This window comes from Thunnus maccoyii, chromosome 22 (genome assembly GCF_910596095.1).
Source record: "Thunnus maccoyii chromosome 22, fThuMac1.1, whole genome shotgun sequence".
In the NCBI taxonomy this organism is placed as follows: Eukaryota; Metazoa; Chordata; class Actinopteri; order Scombriformes; family Scombridae; genus Thunnus; species Thunnus maccoyii.
In genome coordinates this window covers 26,211,547-26,223,627 of record NC_056554.1, presented here as the reverse complement: position 1 = coordinate 26,223,627, position 12,081 = coordinate 26,211,547, and the positions used below count along the sequence as shown (strand labels likewise).

The window sequence follows — 12,081 nt, the reverse complement described above, 5'->3', positions numbered from 1 at the left end:
ACATTTTCATGATAAATTTAGGTGGTTTTTAACTATATCTTTTAGCCAGAAGAAGGATTTTAGTCATTGGACGTCTGGATCTTAAGTTATCAGAGAAATAAACTGGACAAACGTTAGCAGCAGCTCGGCTAACAGCCCCTCCAGGAAGTCCGGTGGTCACCAAACATCGTCAGAGAAATATTGATTTTTTTAGGTGAAACAGCTTTAATTAGTATTTTATCGATTTTAATCTGCGTGTACGTTTGTTCTGGAGAGGAGGAGACCTCTGCGGGTAAAAACATCCTGAATGATGAACACTGGAGTAATCCTATCCCGGTGAAGCTGGTTATTTAACAACAAAGACAACAACTCCCATGATCCCTTGCTGCTTCACACCGTCATCACACTCCGTCTGTTGTGCGTTTAATTCTACTGTATAAAAATCTATAAAGTTCTGAACTGATCACACAGTGAAAACTTGAATCATCATGTCAGATTTCTGGTGATTATGGGTTATTATGGTCTGTAGGTGGTAGTGACAGATGTGACCTGTGGGCCCACGTGGACTAACACCTGGTTCATAGAGGGCCGGGAGTGAGTGCAGCTTATCCAGGATGATCGTGGCTCCGGGGAAACAGTGAGTGGCTGCATTGAAATGATGTAAATCACCTACTGTCAGTGTGGTTGGAGAGTTTATGGGATGAGGAGATGAAGGCAGAGGATCCCCCATGGCAGGAGAGTCCACATTGTGTGTCTGGGTAGAGCTCCTGCCAGCTCAGGGCCTCACCACTAGATCCTACACACTGGTCCTTACAGTAAGAGTAGAAGTGATTCACATTAAAAAAATACTCGAGTTCAAAAGTTCAAGCATACTCACTATGCAGTAGAATCGAACATGTCGGTGGTTTAATTATCAGATCAGCATGGAAGCAGAATTTAAATGTTGTAGTGGGCGAAGATGAAGCTGCTTTTAACTACTTGATATAGTTTTGGTTGTTAAATTTATGGCGTTTCATGATGCCGTCGGTGAGTCACGTTCACGTGAGGATTGTGCATCACTAGTCTGTGGACTCAGATTTGGAATCACACGTGTTAATTTAGTTTTTTTTTCTGATCCCTTCTGTCTTATTCGTTTGTATTGAAATAGACGCCACAAGTATTGTTGCAGTGTAAGATTGCAGCGTTGTAATGGGAAATTGCTGATCACTCAATAAACACACAAAGAGAGCATTGTCAGGTTATGAAATAATGTGATCAAATAATACAATCAGAAGTATAAAGCATCATAGTTCTGGAGACAAAGATACCACCTAGCTATCTTTTCTTTGTCTGAAAGGTTAACCAGTCCCTTAAATACTGCTCGTACAGAATTTAAGACATCTGTTTACTAACCTTACAGGTCAGCAACCCTCAGATAGAAACATGAGTCAAAAGTTCAGCTAACCTAGGAACAGACTTTCTTCACGACCATATATGACAGTACATAAGCACCAAGTAACATCACAAAATAACATTACTACTATATTAAATTAAGGACAAACCACACTATCCTCTAAAGCTTATCAGTTTTACACATAAACATCTACATAACTACAGTTTATCTTATCACTGGCTCAGGTAAGGGTATAACAGAATAAACTAACTGTTAGACACACAACTGCCTCATCTTACACAGCAAAGAACTAAGTTTAGAATAGACACAGCACACACAAACTAACACTAAACTGAACTTAAACACTGTCTGAAACATGTATGATATATTGAAGAAATACATCAAATGATAACCTATTATTCAGTTTTCTTTTACAGCGTCTATGTCTTCTGTGGCTACATGTGTACATTAAGAACATAATAGTACACACTAAAACACCTTCACAAGTCACCATCTATCACACGAGCTTCTCTCATAAGAAGTACAGCTGGTCACGTGAACCTCTCCAGTCAACCCTGAAACTATAACTTAAACACCAGGAAGAGATCTGAACGGGGGACTTTGGGTTCGTCTCATCCCTCAGGCCAGAGCCAGACAGGAACCTGATGCACTAACTTCTGTTTTCCGTGAAACATTCCTCTGATGCACCTGCCAAACCAAGAATGTGTCCACGGTTGAATAGTCCCTCGCGTCGTCTAACCACTTTACCTCGACCTCGATGGAATAGATGTGATGGAGGATGCGTGAGGACTTAGGAAAAGAGACTCCGACTGGCTACGTCATCATGTGACGGCAGATGTTATTGACGAGGGTCATCTTACATGATTCCCCCGGTAGTTCTCACCGTGTTGTTTCATGCAGGTTTATATAAACGTGCACAACACAGTGAAAAATATCACTTCATTACTAAGGTCAGAATAGACACTCAGCCTCCTGGATCCCAGTTACAGTATGAAAATAAAAGTTAAATGTATGAAAGATAAACAGAACATGTTGCTACTGTTCATATCATCAATCTGAAGTTTCAAACATCATGAATTAAAAACATCTTCTGACTAAAAACGTCTCATATCCCTTTGTCTTGACAGACAGACTTCTGTGTTCTGTTTAATATGCAGATGATGATCTATTATTATCTTGTGAATATAACAGCTTAACAACCACCACACAACTCAGTTAACACCTTGAAATGTCGACTTGTTTGTGCTTTAAAGTTGTTGCGGTTGATCCAGACTGTGGGTCCGTGTTCCTCCGTCCAAACATCTGTTCAACTCGTTTGATAACAGGATGAACAAATATACATAAAACATTATTTTGTTGCTGTTTTTCATGTGAAGAAACGTCGTCTGGAGGTTTAAATAAGGTTGCTGCTGTGTCTCGTGTGTAAATGTTCGCAGCGTCTGTCTCGATGCAGATAAACTCAAGCAGAAATCCTTCCAGACACGCCGACAGGACCGGTTAGGATCTAATATTAATGAATGTTTATTGACAGTGTTTCCTGGTTGAGCTACAGTGGAATGATTATTACACACCAGGAAGAGATACCAGCATCTGAACAGGGGACTTTGGGTTCGTCTCATCCCTCAGGCCAGAGCCAGACGGGAACCTGATGCACTAACTTCTGTTTCCGTGAAACATTCCTCTGATGAACCTGCCAAACCGAGAATGTGTCTCTCTAAGTATTACATGTTTGTGTGTTTTCATTTCTTTTATAAGCATCAAAAGTTTAAGACTACTTTAAGACTCAGAAGGACCTGTACTAGTTTTTCCATATATATGAGTGTGTTCGTGGGTCGAGGTTGTTGTACTGGAGATTTCTTCGTGTGTCCTGTGTCCTTGTGCGTATAGATATATACATATACTGGTATGTGTTAAGTCGTAGTTAAAATCATTAAAAACGTGTCCTGACACGCTGAGGGTTTGGAGGGTTTTTAGGCAAACTTTTATTGAACTAGTGCCCATCTGATTACACTTTTATCTGCACCCTGAGACCCATGGACCGGGGTGGAGGTCTCGCCGAGGTCTTAAAGAACTGCTTTCAGAGTCAGTCGGTGAGGACTGCAGTCTCTTTTGAGCTGCAGTTAACCAAAGTTGGTCTTCCTAACACGTTTTATTGTATTTTAATTTACCAGCATATTAACATCAGCATGTTAAATCATTGACCCGTACATGTTTTCTCCATCTACAACATATCGCAAAACTCCAGTCCATCATATCTTTCATATCATCCCGGCTGGACTATTGTGATTCCGTCTTCACTCGTCTCAGCGAAGCATCTGTGAACCGGCTATAAACGCTGCTGCAAGGCTGTAAACCAGCAGGATGACTCACATTACACCTGTTTTAAGCTCTTTGCATCGGCTTCCCATCCGTTTTAGGATCCATGTTAAGGTTCTTGTTATTATGTACAGAGGCCTGCATGGACAGCCATCTGAGTACATCATGGATCTCATCCCTACGTCGCCAGTAGGTCACTCAGGTCATCCAACCAGGACCTGCCAGCCGTCCCTCCTCTCGGCTGAACACTAAAGGAGATCGTTTCTTTACATTTGTGGCTCCAACACTATGGAACTCTCTTCCTGTACAAATACGGTCATCAGTCTCTGTAGAAGCTTTTATAAAACTATTGAGGATCCATCTTTTTGAATCGGCGTTGTGTGTGATGTGTAATGATCATGTGTTTCTTCTTGAGGTGCCTCGCTGCCTTTCTTTTGTTTTTATGTTAATTTTAACTTATGGCATATGTTTTTATTGTATGTATGTTTTATTTTTAACTTTTATTCCTGTGAAGCACTTTGTGAATTTCATTATACTAAATATTCTTCTTATAATTAAACATCTGCTCCTTTATGTTCCTCCCGCCCACACAGGGAGCAGTCTCTCTGATTGGCTGAGAGTTTCTGGCTTGTAATTTAAACAATATGACATTTCCTTGTTCAGATCAAGGAAAGTATAAAAGACTTGGTAATTCTGATATCAAGGAAGAGGGACCTGCGGAGACGTACTTCTACAACCATCTCACGCAAGAAGAGGCTCGTTCATCTTGGTAAAAGTATTTTTTCCCGTCATTATTATTATACAGTAACTTACCTGACTCAAAGTTAAGTTTTCTGTTTCCATTAAGAGGAAAATCAGTAATTTCACAGATACATACATATATATATATATATATATATATATATATATATATATGTATGTGTGTATATATTTGCCGTCATACATGAGTGCAGCATAAAAAAAACTAATTCCAATTCAGTCAAACCCTCTGGAAGGCTGTTTGTAGTGAGATCCGACTGAACTTGATACCAACTGTGGCGAGTTAGAGCATGTTTTTGTTTTTTTAAGGACTTTCCTAACATATAGAAGACTTCTACTACCATGAAAATATCTACATGTTTATGAAATAAAACATGAACCTAAAGAGGAGCAGAGGCAACATTTTACTGACTCCACACAGAAAGGCCTGTTGTGTGCTCTAAAGGTTTTAGCATTGCCTTTGTTATTCCCTTTGGTTTATGATATACTGCATTAGTGTAGTTTACCTCAATCGCTCAACAATACAAATCAAAATGATGTAAGAGATCATATTGGACATGTTTTAATGAACTCAGTCAGTGGTTCTGAAGTGGTTTTAGCTTGTATAAGAAAAGATTTGATGCATTAAAAGTAATTTGATGCTTTGACTGAATGCAGGAGACTGTGCACCAGGAGAGGAAATAAAGTATACTGTAGTTTGTGTTGTCAGATTTCTACATAACTGCCTTTTATGTCTTTGTGTGTAGAAACATGAGTAAGTTCAGTGTTGCAGGGAGCCATCAGGACCAAGTGGACTCCAGGATGGCAAAGAGGTAATTAATCACTATACACATGTGACATCCTGACACTGACACTGTTGAAGACTGGTAGTAAGTCTCTATGTGTAGAATTTACATGTAATCTTTCAGATTAAGTCTCTTTCTGTAGATCTAAGATGTAAGATTTGTAGGATTTTTGATGAACCTCTAGTTGTCCACAAAAGGAAATCTGGTAACTTCTGTGTGTCAAGAACTGAACAACGGCTCAGACTCAAATGCAGACAGACTCAGTTGGCAAGTTCAAACATCAGTCCTGTAAATCACAGCTGGGTCGGTACACAGTCAGCAAAACAAGATATCCAAATGAGTAGGCTAGAGGCGAGGTCGAAGGCAAAAACAGGTCAGGAAACCAGAAGGCTCACAAGGAAAAATAGGCTGAAACGCAGGAAACAAGACGAACTGGCACAGAAGGAAGGGAACACTGAGACTACATACTCTGGGGGAGGGGAGACAATGACATCAGGGCAGGTAATCACACTCGAGGGCAGGAAGTGAAGGTCCTGAAACCAGAGTATCAAAATAAAACAGGAAGACAAAGAACACTTGCAGAAAAAAACAAAAAGATAACTCAGCCATCCAGCCGGGACGTGACACTGTGTCCAGCAAATACTGCGTCTATGTGTGTGTGCTATAAACCATTTCTACATACATACGTTATTTATTTATTTACTTTTATTATTTATTTCAATCAAGTACAAGGAAAAGAGAACCTTCTTCCAAGGCATCCATTGAAGTTCTAAGATAAAAATAATAATAATAATGATAAAGAATTTTTGTTCTCTTATTAAAAAATGTTGACATTATTTTTATTCACTGAAATAACAGTAATAACAGGCCCATCAGTCTCTCAGGTTTACCAACCACCGAGCTGACATAACCTGTTAAAATGTGATCAAGTGTCAAGATGCTAAACAGGTTTCCAGGATTTAAATCAAGTCAACATGTTCATGAGTGTGTGTGCGTCTGTTTTCAGGGACTACAGCAGCAGTACGGCAGCAGCAGGCCATGATATCGTCGCTGACTGCGGCTCGTTCCGCTACGACATGAACTACGCCTGCCTGGGAACCTGTGTGATCATCAACAATAAGAACTTCATCAGCCGTGGTATAAATACACACACCTGTCTATCTCAGGTCATCTCAGGTGTCTCTCTGTGTGTGTCGGTGGTGTGTTTACAGATAAGAGATGGGAGAGTGACTGAAATCAGTCACACAGGAAACAACAACTGGGAAGAGATCAGAAGATTCAGGTTCTGGTTCAGGAGTCTGGAGAACTTTCATTAAAATCGTCTGCACTTTGACTCGTGTGTCTCTCCAGATCTGAGTGATCGTGATGGGACGGACGTCGATGCCGAGTCTGCTAGGAAAACCTTCTCGAGACTGGGCTATAACGTCAGAGTGGCCAGAAACCAGACTGCGCAGCAGATGAAAACAATGATGTTTAACGGTAATCGATTTTTATTCTGTCAAGGATTAAACTCCCATATATATATATCCATATACAGTATATGACAGAAACGTCATTAGAATCTCATGAATTTAATGAATATCTTGATATTTATAATACTATACTATAATATCTAATGAACAGTTGAGTAGACGTCATGCCAGCCTGCTTAATCCTAAAATACCTGAACTATCTTCCTTCAATATGTGTAAAGCATCCTTGGATCTCTTGAATGGTGCTACATAAAATATAAATGAAAGTTTTTGTTTTTAGAGCACCAAGCTTGAGGGTCTAAACGTGCACGACAAGTTGTTAAACTTTGCACAGACATCAGAAGTGGTGAAAAATTTAATAATTTATGGGTCTTGCAAAAAGGCTCGACAGCGCCCCCTAGAAAATTACGAAAACTGAGCCCCTCGACACAGATTGTTGTAGAAGAACGAAATTCGGTATTCTTATGTATGATGACCAGACGCACCAAAAAGTCTCTTGGAGACATACCCCAAGGCCAACAGGAAGTCGGCCATTTTGCATCAAATTGGTAATTTGATGCCAATTTTGCCGTTTTTTAGCCCGCGTACTTTAACAAACTCCTCCTAGGGATTTGACTTCAACGACTTCAAATTCGGTCAGTATCATCTACAGACCTGGGAGATGAAAAGTTATCAAAACGGTGAGTTTTCGACATTGCCGAGGGGGCGTGTCAATACTGGATCTAAGTCATAGCGCCACCTACTGGCAACAGGAAGTAACATGTTTTATGCTTTGACGCTCTGTGGGTCACACGGTGATGGGATCCACCTCAAATTTACTCAGAATAGCCTCAAGACCTTGGAGTTTGTATTGTCTGAAGTTGGCGACTTTTCGTCAGAAAGTGTTGCCATGACAATGAAATTTCATGGCGAGACATCGAAATTTGCCGGAATTTCGATGTCTCGCCATGAAATTTCAAAGCCTTATAACTTGACTCCACGTGGTCTGATCATTTCCAAATTTCATATTCTTGTTAAGAGTCCCGGTCTGAACACATGCAAAGGCCCATATTTAGTGACAGTCATAGCGCCACCTACTGGCAACAGGAAGTTTTAAGTGCCACTACTCGTAGCAGGTTGGTCAGAATCACATAAAATTTGGTCAGCCACGGTGTAAGACCTTGATGATGATAACTCCTGAAGCCTTTGAGTATTCACCAAAAGCCGTTGCCATGGCAACGCATTGTTCGCCACAAAATACGAAGCTGTTTTAAGGGCCAAGACATGCTTGAAAATACACATGGCAGGTCTTAACGTCTATAATATCGTATCGGTGGCTGGCATGAGTGTGGCAGAATGGCTCTACAGCGCCCCATACAATATTTCAACGAAGCAGCCCCCGCGCCACGTTAAACCTACATGTATGAAAATTGGTACACACATGTATCATGCCAGGGCGCACAAAAAAGTCTCTTGGACCCATAGCTGAAACCCAACAGGAAGTTGGCCATTTTGAATTTAGTTGTCAATTTTGGCGACTTCGCATGTGTTATATTAACTCCTCCTACAGAATTCATCATAACGACTTCAAAATCAGTGTGTGTCATCTACACTAGTTTGTGGTCAAAAGTTATCAAAAGATTAGGTAACGTTGAAGGGTGTGGCCGTGGCGTGGCGTTGAGTTTTGATGTTTCGCCATGACAGAGGAAATTGCTATAACTTTAGTGTACATGGTCGGATCTGCCTGAAACTTCACATGTGATAAGAGTCCCGGCCTGAACACGTCTACATGACAATATTCACTCAGTGATGCAAACTGGCTCCATAGCGCCCCCTACAAAATTTGAACGCAGCAGCCCCAGCAGCAGGCAAAACAGTGGACAAAGGAAGTGATGTTTATCTCCTTCTTGCACTGTCTGAAAACAGCCGGGTCTGAAGACATCTACATGCCCGTGACAGAAGCCCTTCGACTGCGCCACGCGGCGACGTACGCAAGGGTGCGAGGGCCCGATCATCGCTGCTTGCAGCTTTAGTTATCATTATTATTATTATTATTATTATTAAGATAAGATGTAATCTGGACCTTGTGTGTCTCTCCAGTGTCACAAGAGGACCACAGCAGAAGTGCATCATTTGTGTGTGTGCTGCTAAGTCACGGAGAAGAAGGGATGATATACGGCACCGACGTTCCTGTGAGATATGAGGAGCTGACAAAACACTTTAAAGGATATCGCTGCAAGAGTCTGGTGGGCAAACCAAAGCTCTTCTTCATTCAGGTGAGTTCATTATACATGTGGTAAAGCACGCTCTCTACTCCCAGTTTGTGTAATGTTTTGTAATGTTAGGTTTGTGTGTTGCCGGTTGTAGGCGTGCCGCGGTTCAAGCTGGGATGATGGAGTTCAGGTCGACTGCATAGAGGAGCAAAGATCAGCGAAGATTCCTGTGGAGGCGGACTTCCTGTACGCCTATTCCACCGCTCCGGGTAACTAGTGATGGCAGTGGTAGAAAATACTTTTGTCCACTGTTTTTTCTGCCCTTTGGATGCTTTGTTGCTTTATTGTAAATGATTAAATACAGCAGTTGTTCCTCAAGTAACAACTAATATGGAACACCTGCACCATGTTGTTAATGGCTTGTAGTATCTTCACAGTCTGATATAAATGCAGCTCAGACATGGATTACTGTCTGATATCTGTTTTAATACAACATTAATATGCAGCTACATAATAAACCTGATAGTCAGTATGTGAATTTATAGTTGAGAATAGTAACACTGTAAATTGTCCTGCAGGCTACCTGTCATTGAGGAACGCGTCCACCGGTTCCTGGTTCATACAGGCATTGTGTGACATGTTGCAGCGTCACAGTGGAAAACTGGAGCTGATGCATATCATGACTAGAGTCAACCACCAGGTGGCACTGTTCCATAAACAGAATCAGATCCCCTGTATTGTCTCCATGTTGACTGAAGACTTTTACTTTCCTCGGTAGTCAGATTTCTCCTCTACTTTAACTGTTGTCATTCTTTTACCTACAAGAAACCAACTTGCAGTGGGAAACTGACAGCAGCACAGCTGTAATGTGGTGACCAGGAGAACCCAAACGCACCATCAGCTTTAGGACAAAAGGCAGCCAATCGCTGCAGGTTTTGTTGATTCTGAACTGTTTTTTAAATGATGATGAGTATGTTTTTGGTGTTGGGTCTTTTAGGAAAACCTGAACAACTTTCTGGGATCATTATGTGTTGCAGAAAAAGAAACACACAAGGGTATTGGGAACATTTCTAGAGATGTATCTTTAATAAGCCTGCTACACACTTTATACATGCTTTTATTTTGTTGATTCTGGGAATGAATTCATAGTAAATCCTTCAAAAAAAGGGCTTAAAAATGGGGATTTTAATCGTTTTTGCTTCATAAATGTATACTGTATAAGATAGACAATGCATTTTCTAAACAATAAATACACAAGCATGAAAAGAAAGATGACTGTGTCCTCAAACATTATTACGGTTCTGAGTTTCTAACCAGGCGGTCACATGAAATAAATAACTGATTTAATAATGTGTAAGCTACGCCTTTTACAAATCAACTTAAACTGAGCTAAGCAACACAATAATAATAATTTAACGCAGTTATGAAAAGTTTTAGTAGATTAGAGATTAATTTTGTGTTAATTAATATCCTCGTTGCCTCTCTTAAACCAAAATGTGTTTTTAGAGAAAAATGATGTGGCATGACTCTAAGAAAATAAAATATAAGAAGCAATAAAACATGAGACATATTTAGGCAAGAAAAAGCAATATATGTACATTAAAGTTAAAGCTCAGTTAAAACACACACATTCACGCTGTGTCAGCTAAAAGGAGATTAAAATGATTCAAAGGGATTAACTTGTGCGGAGCGTAATATTTAAAAGCCAATTTCACAGTCTCAGTGCTGACGCGCTGATTTACAAGGACCACAGAGTCTTGGGACCGAGTGCAGAGTGAAACTGATTTATAGTTAATAAAACATGACAGATACACAGGAAGCTTTATATATATATATATATATATATATATATATAAACGGGATGCAGTGCTCTTGTCTTCTCAATGACAACGACTGCTACCCAACTTTCTCCTGAAGAACACAACAACGAGCTCTAAAGCCTCCCAGTGATGGACCTGAGACTGCATGGAGTGCTTATAAATTACATAAACATAACAGATTGCTTCTATAATTCTGGGTAAAACAAGTCTTATATGGAGAGGAGGAGGAGGAGGAGAGAAGAGCTCAGGGCATTATTGTAACGGGTATAGGATGGACTCAATAGCAGCACAAATGACACTGGTTTAAACTTTGCAGTCTTTATTTCACACGATGTCAAGGCAATATTAGCACGGTTCTAATGAGTATGGCTCCACCGGATCTTCCACTCCCACAGCGGACAAAGACCAGGGAACAGGCAGGCAGAACTCAGAGTCAGGGACAGAAGGCTGGTGGGTTTACCGGGGCAGAGACGAGGAGCGATGGTCGAAGACAAGCTGATTAGAAACCAGGAAGTCAGTCCAGTGATGAAGGCAAGATGACTTAGCATAGTAGCATAGACAATCTGACAAGGAGGGAGTGGGCCGAGGCAGCTTATATACTGGCTTGATTGGGAGATGATGAGCAGGTGGGAGCGCCAGGTGAAGGTGGTTGAACTAATGAGGGGTGTGGCAGAGCAGAGAGTGAGACTGAATGATTGGATGATTCCCACAGCAACAGGTGAGGGGGGGGGGGGGGCAGACTCTGACAATTATGGGTAGAAATGTACGATCAACAATAATTATCATGATAATAATCATTTGTTATGTTCTTGTACATTCTGGGTTAAACTATCTGATTGTGTGGATGAAGTGAATCTGAACAGGGAGAGTCATTTAACAGATGTGTGAACAATCTGAAGCTTTACATAATCAATAAAGATGTTTTTTTTTCATCTCAGGATCTCATTCAAAGCTTCTGGAGAAAATGTGAAACTAAAATGAAAGTCCAGAGTTCATGTTCAGAGCAGACAAACGTTTGTCAGTCAGTCTCAGCTTTGTCACAGAGGAAAGAGCAGAGTTTTCTATCACTTGTTGCTTTAAACAAACAAGTTCATTTAGTTCATTTAGTTGATCCCTACAGTCTTTAAAAGTAGAATGGGAGGCAGAGCCTTCAGCTATCAGGCTCCTCTTCTATGGAACCATCTACCGGATTCAGTCCGGGGTACAGACACCCTCTCTATGTTTAAGAGTAGGCTTAAAACTTTCCTTTTTGATAAAGCTTATAGTTAGGGCCGACCAGGCTCGCCTTGGATCAGCCCTTAGTTATGCTGCTATAGGCCTAGACTGCTGGGGGACTTCCCATGATGCACTGGGCTCCTCTCTCCT

General features: G+C 40.8%; 1 protein-coding gene across 3 annotated transcripts; it reads left to right on the top strand.

Moving 5' to 3' along the window:
* The first annotated feature begins 393 nt into the window (after window positions 1-393).
* LOC121889720 (caspase-3-like) lies at window positions 394-10,375 on the top strand. 3 transcript variants are annotated; one of them, XM_042401905.1, is made up of 8 exons: window positions 394-616; window positions 4,352-4,457; window positions 5,194-5,259; window positions 6,239-6,369; window positions 6,583-6,711; window positions 8,784-8,959; window positions 9,051-9,165; window positions 9,475-10,375. In XM_042401905.1, the coding sequence occupies exons 3-8, from the start codon at window positions 5,198-5,200 to the stop codon at window positions 9,672-9,674; spliced, it is 813 nt and encodes a 270-aa protein (XP_042257839.1). In that variant the 5' UTR covers window positions 394-616; window positions 4,352-4,457; window positions 5,194-5,197; the 3' UTR covers window positions 9,675-10,375. The 3 variants fall into 3 exon arrangements, with proteins under 3 accessions (XP_042257839.1, XP_042257840.1, XP_042257838.1); XM_042401906.1 differs by lacking the exon at window positions 394-616 and adding an exon at window positions 1,754-2,868; XM_042401904.1 differs by lacking the exon at window positions 394-616 and having other exon boundaries at window positions 4,179-4,457.
* Window positions 10,376-12,081: the final 1,706 nt, after the last annotated feature.